This window comes from Hylobates moloch, unplaced genomic scaffold (assembly GCF_009828535.3).
Source record: "Hylobates moloch isolate HMO894 unplaced genomic scaffold, HMol_V3 SCAFFOLD_11, whole genome shotgun sequence".
NCBI lineage: Eukaryota > Metazoa > Chordata > Mammalia > Primates > Hylobatidae > Hylobates > Hylobates moloch.
Window position 1 is genome coordinate 102,151,433 of NW_026652286.1, and position 13,670 is coordinate 102,165,102.

Sequence of the window (13,670 nt, forward strand, 5' to 3'; positions counted from 1 at the left end):
GTCCAGTCCTTCATCCTCTGTTTCTCTTTTTTTTTTTTTGTTGAGATGGAGTCTCGCTCTGCCACCCAGGCTGGAGTGTAGTTGGCTCACTGCAACCTCCACCTCCTGGGTTCAAGTGATTCTCCTGCCTCAGCCTCCCGAGTAGCTGGGACTACAGGCGCCCACCACCATGCCTGGCTAATTTTTGTATTTTTAATAGAGACAGGGTTTCACTATATTGGCGAGGCTGGTCTCGAACTCTGACCTTGTGATCCTCCCACCTCGGCCTCCCAAAGTGTTGGGATTACAGGCGTGAGCCACCAAGCCCAGTCCATCCTCTTGTTTCTTAAATCTTTCTTCTTGGGAGATGAATTCTGCTTTCAACTCTTCAACTTTGGTTTTGAGTGAATTTATGCATTCATCTCAGAGCCCTTCTGGGGAGCATCAGCTTGTAACTGTCTCTGACACTTGGATGTGTGATTGTCACTTCAAACTGTAAGCCGCGTGTTTTCTCCCAAAACATTCCCACATTGCAGACATCAGATTTCTCTCAATGGCCCTAAATCCAGCAGTCACCGCGAGCATCTTGAGTCTTCCCCTTCCTGTGTGTCTGCCTGTCTTCTCCCCACCCTGCAGGTTGTTTCCAGATACTATTGGATTTTCCTCGACAGTGCCTCTGGAATCCATCCCTTCCTTCCCCTCTTGGAACTCGGTTCCTGCTCTTTTCACAGCTCACCCTGTCAGCAGGCACTGTGCTCTCTAGAACCCAGCAGTCTGCCGTGAATTCCTACACTTCCTACACCACTCAGGCTTTGCCAGATGCTTCTTCATTTCCCTCTTTACCTTTAAATAATTAGTTTTTTTTGAGGGCAGAGATCAGGAATTGCTTCTCTTCCTGTCTCTACCAGTCAGCACAGAGCTGAGTAGCTGTTCAACAGAGTTCCCTAATGATAATTACAGTGAACCAGAGGATTCCTCCCAGGAAACTTTGTGTGTGGACTTTGCCTCCATGAATGCCAGGACGTCAGCTAGAAATGATTGAGCACAAGCTATGAGGCAGAGGGATGGATGAGGTTAGCACAACAAAGCAGTGTTGTGACTTCTTAGTGAATAGAGACATCTTTACAATATGGAACATTCATTGGGTCTGCCAAGTTGGGTGTTTGAAAAAAATCAGTGCCTTTTTTGGAATAGTTCTTCATTGTCTTTCATACTCATTTGCAATGTTATCCCCCAACAAGCTTGTAGAGAAGTATTAGTATTGCCTTTTTATAGAAGAGAAAACAGAAGCTTTGAAACATGACCAAGGTCGTAGAGCCCAAAGCTATCAGAACCACATCTCTAGCCCTGATACCCTGATTCCAGGTAAAATCAATTCAACAAAGCATGGAGTTAAGCACCAGGAAGATGGAGTTTCAAATTTTTTTCCTAAAGAAGTTTTCAATCTCGTGAGAAACAGATGGGTAAACAATTTAACTCCTAATTCAAGGTTTTAATTAAGTAAGAGTGAATCAGGACACAAACAGAATGTGTGGGTGCATGAAGGTAGGAGTGAGTGATTCTGTCTTTGTACTAAACAGCAGCTGTTCCTGGCAGCTTTCCGTCAGGGAGTGCTTGTGAAGCGTGGATGAAAGCAGGTGTGGGTGTATATGGAAAACAGCATGGCCGGGAGGAGAAAGACCACGCCATGTCCATGTGCTCATTGGCCAACGGAGGTGAAGGGTGGTGGAGGCTGCGGGCCGGATGATGACCGAATTAGGTGATGTGACATTTTAGGCAGCATGAGAAAGTCTAGAAACCTACCTGTTGGGCTGGCTTAATTGATCTCACTTAGCTCCCAGCATTGCTGAGTGGTTTTGTGGGTGTCTACAGTTCTAGTGATATTGCAGGGATAAGGTGATAAGACTTGGCTTGTCTCTGCAAAATGAAGAATCTGAAAAGGTGTGAAGCAATCAGCCTTCCAAGGTCTCTCTGATGTCCTTTGCTTATTTTCCAAACTTTCTTCATTTTTCTAAATCTCCCCAATCTTTTCTCCCCACTCCGCCTCTCTGCCCTTTATTTTTAAACCTTTGTAACCTTCTTAAGTTTTTCGTTAACTGGAGGGTTATTCCAGAGTCTCTATCATGGTAGTCTAATGTGGATTTTAGAATAAATTTATTCCATGTTTCTAATTCATTTACATTTAACTCACAAAATACCCTTCCTCCTCTTTTTTTTTTTTTTAAATGAGGTAGTTAATGGCTAAGACATTTTGTCAGCCTTTGAGTTGGCCTCTTAAAACATTTTCTGTTTTCTTCAGTCACACAAAAGCGGAATCTGTAGAGAGTGCATCTGTTTCATTCACTCTTACTGGACTAGAAACTTGGTGAACCACAGTTAAAAGGCTATTCAGAATCTCTTTGTATTTCCTGCCTCCCTCTGTCCTCCTCTCTCCTGGGCTGACACATTATGCGTATGGGGACACGGTCATGGAACTTTCACATCTGGTGACCATCAACACTCAGCTCGCTCTCAGCATAAGACAGGGCAAAGTAACTTACTTTAACCACCCTGTATCTGTTCTCCCTGCTGTTTTTTGGTTTTGTTTTGTTTTGTTTTGTTTTGTTTTGTTTTGTTTTGTTTTGTTTTGTTTTTTGAGACAGAGTCTCACTCTGTTGCCCAGGCTGGAGTGCAGTGGCACAATCTCGGCTCACTGCAACCTCCATCTCCCGGGTTAAAGCGATTCACCTGCCTCAGCCTCACAAGTAGCTGGGATTACAGGTGTGCGCCACCATGTTGCTGCACCATCAGACTGGTCTTGAACTCCTGACCTCAGGTGATCCACCCGCCTCGGCCTCCCAAAGTGCTGGGATTATAGGTGTGAGCCACTGCACCCGGCCCCTCCGCCTGCAGTTTTTAGAAATTGGCTTTGGTTCTGTCTTGTGACCCCCAACTCCATCCTTCCTTGCCTGTTACTAACCTTGAGAAGGGCCGTGCCTTGGGACCCTCAAACTTTTCTGTGGATTTTTTTTGTTTTTTAACAGCTCTACTAAACCCAAGTAACTATTTGGGGAGTGTTGGTAGTTTTAGGAAGACGTCCGGCCAGGTGAGCCCTTCCGCTGACTTCTCTGAGCTCCCTGGTTGCTGTCAGTCTGGGTACATGGCTGCAAGGGCATTGGAAGACTTCCATCGAGCAAAGAGAAACTGGTCGACTCTGCTATTGCTGAATCTTGCTTTGCATGTGAATGCACAGATGATAAGAAGATGCTTCACATCTTCACATACTTATGCATGCTTCACAAGTAGGTGTGCTTTCTTGATAAGAAAATTAATCTACTGTAATTTGGCTCAATCACTGAGCATTACGAAACTAAGTGAAGGGAGGGAAAGAAAGGGAACCAAGTGCCCCCTGGGTACTTCAGATACATTAATGCCGTTAATTCTCACAATAATCTAGGAGGGAGAACTGTTATTGACCTAACTTTATAGGACATTGAAACCAAGAAAGTTTTGGTAACCTGCTCAGGGTCACTGTGTGAGCCAGGAATAAAGGCCTTATTTTTTCCACTACTCCAAATTACCAGCCAGTTGGTAGGAATGGGAGCTTAGGGGAATACTTCGGTGTGGGTGATGTTATGTTTTTTTTTCTAGGAAACTCAGCTATAGCTGCCCAGTTGTCCATGGCGTCCGTCTTCCAGGTTATCTGCATACTTCTGGACCAGTGTCTTTGTGTGTGTGTTGTTTATGTCCCTCTGAAGCTTTCTGTGTATATATAGGTCACCCACTCCTGCAACGTAGAGCAGTCAAGCAGGCAGCTTAGAAATTCTTATCCATTCGGACCTTTGGCCCTCGCTTGTGTAAACCGGAAATGTGGGTGTGGAGAGTCAATTTGGGGACTAGAATGTTGGAAGAATGGAAGAGAAGCCCACAGGAGGTGTGTGAGGGCAGAAACTGTACTTGGGGGATTTTGCTCTGAGGTTCAATTATGGCTGTAGCTGCAGGGACCTGGCTTCTGCCATGAAGGAGGACTTAGATGGAGGAGCCGTGCCAGGAACCAGCAACCCTGGAGTGGGTACATGCCTGGCCCAAGCATGTTCACATGCACGAGTTCACTGACAGCTTTCAGAACCAGCATGACTGAAAATACTCTGTTTAGCCTACCAAGTGTTCCGCATCTCCCCAAGCTCCCTGGATGTCTCCGGCATCCGCCAACCACTCATGTACTCAGGTTTTCCAGAACCCAAAAACAGATTCTCAAAAAGGCCGAACATTTGGCAGGGAAGTATTTCTAGGTAAATGATACACACAGTTATGTGACCTCCATCCCAGAGGGAAACATTGGTTAAGGAGATTGGTTGAAGAAAAACAACTATTAGAAAATGTGTTCAATGGGGTCATGTTTACGCTCCTTCTGTCAACTAAAACTGTGTGTTTAAACAATGTCTTTGGTTTATTACAGTCATCACATTCTCAGTAGCAGATAATGTGCTTGGATTTCACAAGTGTATGTAAATGATCTAGGGTAGCAGGGCAGCTGTCCCCAGTCAACGTTTTCACATCGTGATAATTCTCAGGAAAGAGAAAGCCATACTTAAGAGTTGTATGTTATCTGTCTTCTCAGTAACCAAAGTGTCTCCTAATGTATGCATTAATTTATAATTTGGCACTGTTTTTAAAACCTGGGTTTGATTCTTAGTCAAAATACAGATTTATGGTGGGATTTATTTCACAGTACTTTTTTGCAAGAGTAGGAAATGTTGGAATGCAAGCGCTTGGTGAAATTAAAGCTCTGGGTCAATGCTACTTTGTTGGAAATCAAGTCATATATTAAAATTAGAAAAGACAGCGAGCAGCTGGCTCAAGTATATTTTGTCTCACTTTTCTGCTCCCCGTGGGTTTGCTTTTCAGGAGATCCAGTGGTTTGTAGCACACACATTACCCACCAACTCCCATTCCAGCCGTGCCTGTTCTTCAGAACTTTAGAGACACATATCAAATACCAAGAGCTCAAGACAGTGCCTCATCGCGATTCTATTTATTGACAATGGTGATCCTTTTAAGATCCTGAAATGTTTCTCAGCATCACAGCAGCTTTGTGTGTGCAGCTCCAACTTCAGGGGGGTGCTCTCAGCCAGTGGAGGAGAGTACACTCTTAGAGCGGAATTTGCATCGGAACATTGGGTCAAGATTGCTGAAACAATGGACTTTGGTGATTAGGATGTTGCTTTAAGTCAATTGCTGAAACAATGGACTTTGGTGACTAGGATGTTGCTTTAAGTCACTATTATTTATCAGAAGTTGTGTTTTTGTTTTTTTTTCATGAAGATTTTTCATTAGGTTTAAGCTTTATGGAACCAAATTGCCCAGATCTCTAGAAGTCATTTTTAAATAACCAGCAATGGCTTTTCAGCCTACTAAAGGACAGGATCATCAGTAGAATCATTTCTATAAATTAATCTATAAGTTTACAGTAACTCTAATCAAGTTTTTAATGGGACTTTCTTTAGAGTCTAACAAGTTGATTTCTAAAGTTCAACTGGAGGCCGGGCATGGTGGCTCACACTTGTAATCCCAGCACGTTGGGAGGCTGAGGTGGAAGGATCACTTGAGGTCAAGAGTTTGCGACCAGCGTGGGCAACACAGGGAGACCCTGCCTCTAAAAAAAAAAATTAGCAGAGTGTGGTAGCACGTGCCTGTAGCCCTAGCTACTTGGGAGGCTGAGACAGGAGGATCGTTTGAACCTAGGAGTTCAAGGTTTCAGTGACCTATGATTGCACCACTGTACTCCAGCCTGGGTGGCAGAGGGAGACCCTGTTTCTAAGGAAAAAAAACGAAAGTTCAACTGGAAAAATAAATTAATGTCAATAGCCAAGAAAATTCTGTAAGAAAAATAAAGAGGCGACTCGTTCTACCAGATAAGAAAACTCCCTAAAAACCCACAGTCATTAAAGTGGAGTGATCCCATAATAGGATCATGTATTAGTTCAGTAGAACAGAACAGAATCTGGGAATAGACCCATGTATACATAATATAACCCAACTATTTCTAGGGCCCCATATGGCCTAGTGGATGTAAATCAGAAATATGACTATGGAAGCCTTGAATATGAAGATCTTTATTTTACTTGTTCTTAAAGGAGTATATTCATGGATTTCACAAAGTATACTCCCTAAAATATTTTCCAGAAATCTTGCCTAAATAGCCTTCACTCTCCTGCAAGGTGCAAACTCACGGCAGCCTCTATAAATGTGTCCCCATCTCTTGTGGTTTTCTAACTTTCTCTTCCCCCACCATTCCCTGCCCCCCCATACATTGTGTTCCCAATTTGCGACCACCTCCACAGAGGGCAGCCCTTGGGAAGGGTAGTTTTTTCCCTGGTTTGGCTGCTTTTCTGGAGAGCGGGAGATTCCCGGAATTCTGCTGATGGAAATTCCCCAGCAGACTCCCAGAATTCTGATGAGCAAAAATTCCCAACTTCATTTCTTTGGGAATTTACTATATCTTAACCCTGCCATTTTAAGTCACTGAACTAGTCAATATATGGTGTTAGAGTTTTTGGCTATCCATTCAGAAAAAATAATGTGACACATTTATATTTTGTAAAATAAGCATTTTGTAACTATAGATTTCAATAGATTAACATACATATTACTGGATTTAGGTCATATGTATATGTACATAGGAACAATTCTGTAAGTTTATCTCTAAGATACGGGATTGAAAGTAGTGAGGGGAGTCTTCTACTTTATGTAGTTTTGAATTGTTTTAAATTTATTTTGTAGCAAATGTGTGTGACATTTTAATTTCTTTTGAAATTTCCTTTTAATTTATATTTAGTAAAAATTCATTATTTTGGTAGAAAAACAAGTTTTGACAAATACAAAAAATTATATAACCACCACCGTGGTTAAGATACAAAACAATCTTAGCACCTCCCCTCGCATTTCCTCCATCCCCAGCCAGTTCTCCTGCGCTTCCCCTTTGTGGTTAAGCTCTTCCCCAACCCTTAACCTCTGGCAGTCTGTTCTCTATTCCTAGTTATGCCTTTCCCTTAATGTCCTATAATAGAATCATGTAGCCTTTTGAGTCTGGCCTCTTTCACTTAAGCATAGTCATTTGAGATTCATCCACTATTCATCAATAGTTTTTTGTTTTGTTTTGTTTTTTGAGACGGAGTCTTGCTCTGTCGCCCAGGCTGGAGTACAGTGGTGTGATCTCTGCTCACTGCAACCTTCGCTTCCCGGGTTCCAGCGATTCTCATGCCTCAGCCTCCTGAGTAGCTCGTATTATAAGCATGCACCACCATGCCCGACTAACTTTTGTATTTTTAGTAGAGACAGGGTTTTGCCATGTTGGCCAGGCTGGTCTGAAAGTCCTGGACTCAAGAGATCTACCGCCTCAGCCTCCCAGTGTGAATCAGTCATTTTATTGCTTTATATTTCTGAGTAGTATTTCGTTGTGTGTCTGTACCAGTTTTTGTTTATCCATCCCCAAATGAGGGACATTTGGATTGTTTCCAGTTTTTGATAATTACTAATAATTCTGCTGTAAACATCTGTATACAGGGTTTTGTGTTTTCTTTTCACTTGGGTTAATATCTGGGGGCGGGGGGGCGTTTTGCTAGGTCATATGGTAACCGTTTGTTTAACTTTATAAGAAACTACTAATTCTCTTTCCAAAGAGGCTGTACCATTTTGCATTCTCACCAGCAATGAAGGAGAGTTCCAGTTGTTCCACATCCTCACCAGCACTTGATATTGTAAATTCATTAAAAGCATCAATCCTTCTAGCAGCTGTGTAGCACTATCTCTCTGTGGTGTTTAATTTGCATCTCCTTCATTCGCATCTTTTCATGTGCTAATTTGCCATATATAGAACCTCTTTGGTAAAGTGTCTTTTCAAAACTTTGGCACATTGTTATGGGGTTATTTTTTAACTCTCAGACTTTGAGAGTTCTTTATATATTCCAGGTAAAAATCATTTGTCAGGTGTGAGATTTGTCAGGTCTCACAGTGTGCAGCTTTTTAAATTTTCTTAACAGTGTCTTTTACAGAGCAAAAATTGTTAATTTTGATGAAGACCAGTTTTTTGCCTTTTTATTTTATGGATCATGCTTTCGGTATCATGGCTAAGAATTCTCTACCTAACCCAATGTCACAGATTTTTCTCTAATGTTTCTTTCTGAAAATTTTATAGGTTTGTGTTTCTACTGAAGGTCTATGATCAATTTTGAGTGAATTTTTAAAATGATTTTTGAGGTCAAGGCTCTTTTTATTTATTTTTATTTTTATTTTTTGCATCTGGATGTCCAATTGCTCCAGCACCGTTTTTTAAAAGCAATTATTTTTAAAATTTTTTATTTATTTATTTACTTTTTGAAATGGAGTGTTATGAGTGCAGTGGCATGATCTCAGCTCACTGCAACCTCCGCCTCCCGGGTTCAAGGGATTCTTATGCCTCAGACTCCCAAGTAGCTGGGATTACAGGTGTGTGCCACCACGCCCAGCTAATTTTTGTATTTCTAGTAAAGATGGGGTTTTGTCATATTGGCCAGGCTGGTCTCAAACTCCTGACCTCAAGTAATCTGCCCACCTCGGCCTCCCAAAGTGCTGGGATTACAGGTGTGAGCCACCACACCCAGCCTCATTTGTTGAAAAGACTATTATTTCTCCACATTAAATGACGTTTCTTTTAAAATAATGAATATGATTCAAGAACCCAAACATCTTTTGACATAAAGGGAGAAAATTCTCTAGACCTTTGGATTCCGAATGGGCTAAAGAGCCCCCCTTTCCCAGGAGAACACCGACAGTGTTTGTTTTACTAGAAGTGTCATAAAACTAAACATATTTTATACTCAATTTCTGGGATTTCTAGACTGAGTTTCTTTGCCTAGCTTTTAGAAGAAGTTTTAACCACTCCTTGGGATCAAGGGTCAATGAAAGATTATTCTTTTTGACAAACTGAACATAAAATTAAACTTTAGAATGGGAATGAAACTTATAACTCATTTAATGTAACTTTCCTTTTTAAAAAATTTTTAAAAAAAGATACTCACCTGTGCAAAATGTGAACAGTGCAGAAGTATCATCTAGAGTTGGGGATGCCGAGGGACATGGGCTTTCCTACTGCTTCTCTGTCCACTCCTCAGTGTCTTTGGCCGGCTCCCCTTCCTCTCTGTGACCTCAGATGTTGGCGTGCTCAGAGTTCAGCCCTTGTGTTTCTTCGCTTTTTTATTCCACTCACTCCCTTGGTGATCTCATGCAATTCCATGGTCCAATATGCCACATCGGCTCCCAGGAGTTGTGTCTCTAACCTAACCTCTATCTAACTGACTCCTCAACACGTGCAAGATGTTTAATAGCAACTTGTCTAACACAGAAATCGTGGTTTTCTCACTCAATCCTGCTTTTTGCCCAGTCTTTCCCATCTTGGTAAGGGGCACCATCCTTCCTCCAGTTGCTAAGACCAAAACGTCAGGCCTCTCCTGGCAACTCTCTCTCTCATACCTGACATTCAGTCCTTCAACAAGTCCTCTCAACCTTAGCTATAAAATGCACCCCCTCTCACTGCTGTAGCTGCTGCCTCTGGTCTAGAAGAATACAGCCTGGCCTCCTCACTGGTTTCTCTGCTCCCACCCTGGCCCCTGCAATCCAACCTCCTTAGGGATGGTTAAAGACATCAGTCAGATCATGTCCTCCCTCAGCTCACATCTTACCAATGGCTTTTTTAAAAATCACATTTTGAATAAAACCCAAGTGATTTGCTCTGACCTACAAGGCCCTGCGTAATCTGGCTCCAACAGCTCTCTTCCCATTTTTCTCTCCTGTGACTTCCGCCCTTGCCTGCTCTGCCTTTCTGCTGGTCTCTTTCAACCCATGCTCTTTCGGCCTTTAGGGCTTTGCCTGTGCTGGTTCTGGAGCTGGGGTGCTTGTCCCGTGCCTTCTCCAGGCCCTCCTCTGCGTGGGGGCGCTTATATGCAGAAGGGCCATCTTCCCACCGTGGCCTTCCCTGACTCCTCATCCCCAACACCTGCCCTCTGCCCCACCTGCCCCATCTTCACACTTTGCTGTATTTTTCATCATAGTTTATCACTACCTGGCACTATTTACATATTTACTTGTTTATTTGTTTGCTGTCTGCCTCCCCAAATGGATGTAAGCTCCATGAAGGTGGGACTTTATCGTATTTGTTGCTATCTCCCCAGCTTCCAGAGCAGAGTGTAGCCCATAGTAGATGCTCAGTAAATATTCATGGCTGGATTGAATGCAGGATTAGATGCAAATGTGTAGATTCCTTTTCACCCTGTTTTATTCCAAGCCTTTCCCCAGAGGTTATCACTGTTAATAGTTTGATAACTAGCCTTCTAGACTTTTAAAAATGCATTTATAAAGGCAGACAAAAAAAAAATCATAGTTTTAAAGAATAATACAAATGATTTTACATCATATTTTTCTCAATAATACATTAGGTATTTTCTCGTATGAGTTTATATATAGTTTATCCATCTATTCATCTCTCTTTCTCATCAGTTTCTATCTATTTTTTTTTCAGAGACAGAATCTCCGACTGGGCACGGTGGCTCACACCTATAATCCCAACATTTTGGGAGGCTGAAATGGGAGGATTGCTTGAGGCCAAGAGTTCAAAACCAGCCTGGGCAACAGAGACCCTGTCTCTACTTTAAAAAAAAAAAAAAACAAACAAAAAAGTAAGTAAAAAAAAAAAAAAAAGTAGAGACACGGTCTCACTCTGTTGCCCAGGCTGGTCTTGAACTGCTGGCTTCAAGCAGTCCTCCAGCCTCAGCCTGCCAAAGTGCTGGGATTATAGGCATGAGCCACCACACCTGGCCTAGATAGTACTTTTTAATGGTTACTTTGTAGTTCATACTATGGATGTACCACAATTTATTTAATTATTTTCCTGTTGAGAGATATTAATATATAGGTTATTTCCCCCTCTCATGATTATAAGCAAGGCTGCAGTGAATATGCTTGTACATAAATCTTTGTGCGCGCAGACCTCAAATTGCGAAATTCCCTGTCAGTGACTTGGTAGTTGCTGCTTAATTTGTCCTCAAGGATTATGCTGTTTTACACTCCCACCAACAATATATGAATGCCTATTTCTGCATATGCTTGCCAGTGCTAGATATTACCACACTTTCAAAATATTATTCAATGTTGGGTAAAAAAATGTTTAACTCTCTTACAAAAGAGAAAGGTGATACAAAGCCTTACTTAGAGGTGGATTGTTAGCCATTTCCTATAATGATAAGCTTCTTCGTTTCTAGATTACACATTAGCCTGCTAAAGAAAGATAGTCTCTTTTGAAAGAAGTGACAGACGTAAAGGAGTAAGGTGATTTGAGATGAGAAACATCTTATGCCTTTTTAAGAAGCTTCCAACTTCTTTTTCAAGAAGTATCATTTCAGGATGTGTGCTGTGAGATCCAAACCACAGGCCCACACATCCTCATTTTCTTGCTCTAAAATATCATTCCTAGGTGATGCTTTTTTTCTTAAAAAGAATCCACAGCACAAAACGTCAAGTGTTGGAGTTGGCTGGAGAGTTAATGGCAGTTGTAGCAAGTGGTGATTTATTGTTATTTAACCACTTTGTGGTTTCTGCTGGGCCTTGCTAGAAGTGTACTCAAAGAACAAGAGAAGTTATTTGTTTTAACAACTGTGACTAGGGGCCAAACAAAGGCATGGGAAGGAATAAGAAGAGAAATGCCAACCCAGAGAAGAGAGCTGGAGCACAGGTAGTACCTGGATGCTTCTGTGATGTTAGTCAGTTTCAACTCAGAGCTAGTGTGAATGTTGGTTGGCTCAGATGCTGGCTGTGGCCTTGAAGTCACTTTTCAGGGCTGGACTGAGTCCCAAAGGGCAGCCCCTGGGTCTTCTCCATTTTCATCAGATATCAAATGGGGAGGATGAGAGGTCCTTTTGTGGCATCAGTATATTAGAGCTTGAAGGATTCTTTGGAATCAGCTACTTTTCTTACTCACCTTATGGATGATGAAACTGAGAGATAAAATGATTCACAGTTAATGATCCAGACATTTTAAGCTCCATGTTGAATAATCAAAGGAAAAAGCTCTTTACTTGAACTTTACAGATTTAACAGATTGTTGGACAGAAAAGGACTCTTGCCTTGAAATTCCTAACGCAGGAGTGGCATATAACTGGTATGTATGCCACCATACCCTGCCCTGGCCACATGCCCGTAGCAGACATTGTTAATCGACCCCAGCACCTTTTCCTCAGCGAAGCGCTGGCCAGCCTGAGAATCCTCCTTAACATAGTGCTGGAGGTGCCAGTCATACCGATCTGACCTTTCATGTTATTTAAAATCTGTTTGTCTCCCTCTTCTAAATGATGTATCCACGTGATTCATGATGTGCTGATAGCATGGGACTTCAAGCCAGAAGAACTTGGTTTGACTCCTCCATCTGCTTCTTCCTAGTTACGTTATCTTAGGCAACTCACTTAACCTTCCTGGGGCAATTTACTCCCTCTGAGATGAGAAAGTTGAATTAAATAATCCGAAAGCATCCTTTCAAGCTCTGAAAAATGCTATGATTCAAGGTACACAGACTTCTCAGGAAGAATTCATAGCTACAAGCATGTCTTTTTATAAAGACCACAGGTGGTTCTCAGGAAGTTTGCATATTACAAATCTATTTCGGGTTTCTGAAATATGTGTCTCTAGCTTTTCCTGACTACTTCTTTTCATCTGCCTGGTCCCATGGACCAAGAATTTAGGGATTCCGAAGGGAGAGAGAGGGGAAGGGTCTGCTTAAAACCAGAGGACTTGCAGGAACCTCTTCTGGGCCGTGGGCTTCGTCCTCCCACACTGAGCAGAGCAGATCTCTGTGCCTGCCCTGCAGCTGTAGGTCTTGATTACTTCTCCTTCCCCTTCCTCCATCTGTACCTCCTTAAGGGCAGGGCCCTCCCTGTCAGACAGACCTCAGCCAGTGGCCCTCCGCAGGTCCTGGCCTGCTTCCCCACACTGTTCCCTGTGGTGACCTGCCTCCCTGCTTCTTTTCCAGGCTCCCCTTCCCTGCGGGCATATCCACTCCTCTCGGTGATCACCCGCCAGCCCACCGTCATCTCCCACCTGGTCCCTGCCACCCCGGGAATCACCCAGGCACTGTCCTGCCACCCGGTCACCGAGGCGGTCTCTGCTGAGGCCCCAGGGGGCGAGGCCCTAGCCAGCAGTGAGTCAGAGACGGAACAGCCCACGCCCCGACAGAAGAAGCCCCGCCGGAGTCGCACCATCTTCACCGAGCTGCAGCTCATGGGCCTGGAGAAGAAATTCCAGAAGCAGAAGTATTTGTCTACCCCAGACAGGTGAGGACACAGGGAAGGGACTCTCCGCGGTGAAGGCCCTTGAGAACGGGAGACTTGCTCACATTGTGGGCCGTGGAGCCGGAGCACTGTTACAGTGAGGCAGGACACTGTGGCAGGAATCCACTCCTTGGCTCAAGTCATCTCAGCCTTGGTTAACAGAACCCAGCCCACATGAATCCACCACACAGTCCCTGGAGCCTGCCTGTGGCTGAACTTACACTCACCACTCTATCTCCATATTTGAACTTAACTATTTCAGTATCATAAACAAGGTTAAGTTTAGCAAATGGTTGCTCAGGCGGTCAGCTGGGAAACAGGCTTGGTTTTTAAGCCACTCACTCAGGATTGGAGGCAGCA

The 13,670-nt window shown here is 43.1% G+C and overlaps 1 protein-coding gene across 1 annotated transcript in view; it reads left to right on the forward strand.

The window, feature by feature from the left end:
- Window positions 1–13,670, forward strand: part of BARX2 (BARX homeobox 2) — a 77,938-nt gene that overhangs the window by 49,455 nt on the left and 14,813 nt on the right. The window contains exon 2 of the mRNA XM_032168171.1: window positions 13,013–13,313. Within this exon, the coding sequence (XP_032024062.1) occupies window positions 13,013–13,313 (301 nt within the window). The remainder of the gene's footprint in view (window positions 1–13,012; window positions 13,314–13,670) is intronic.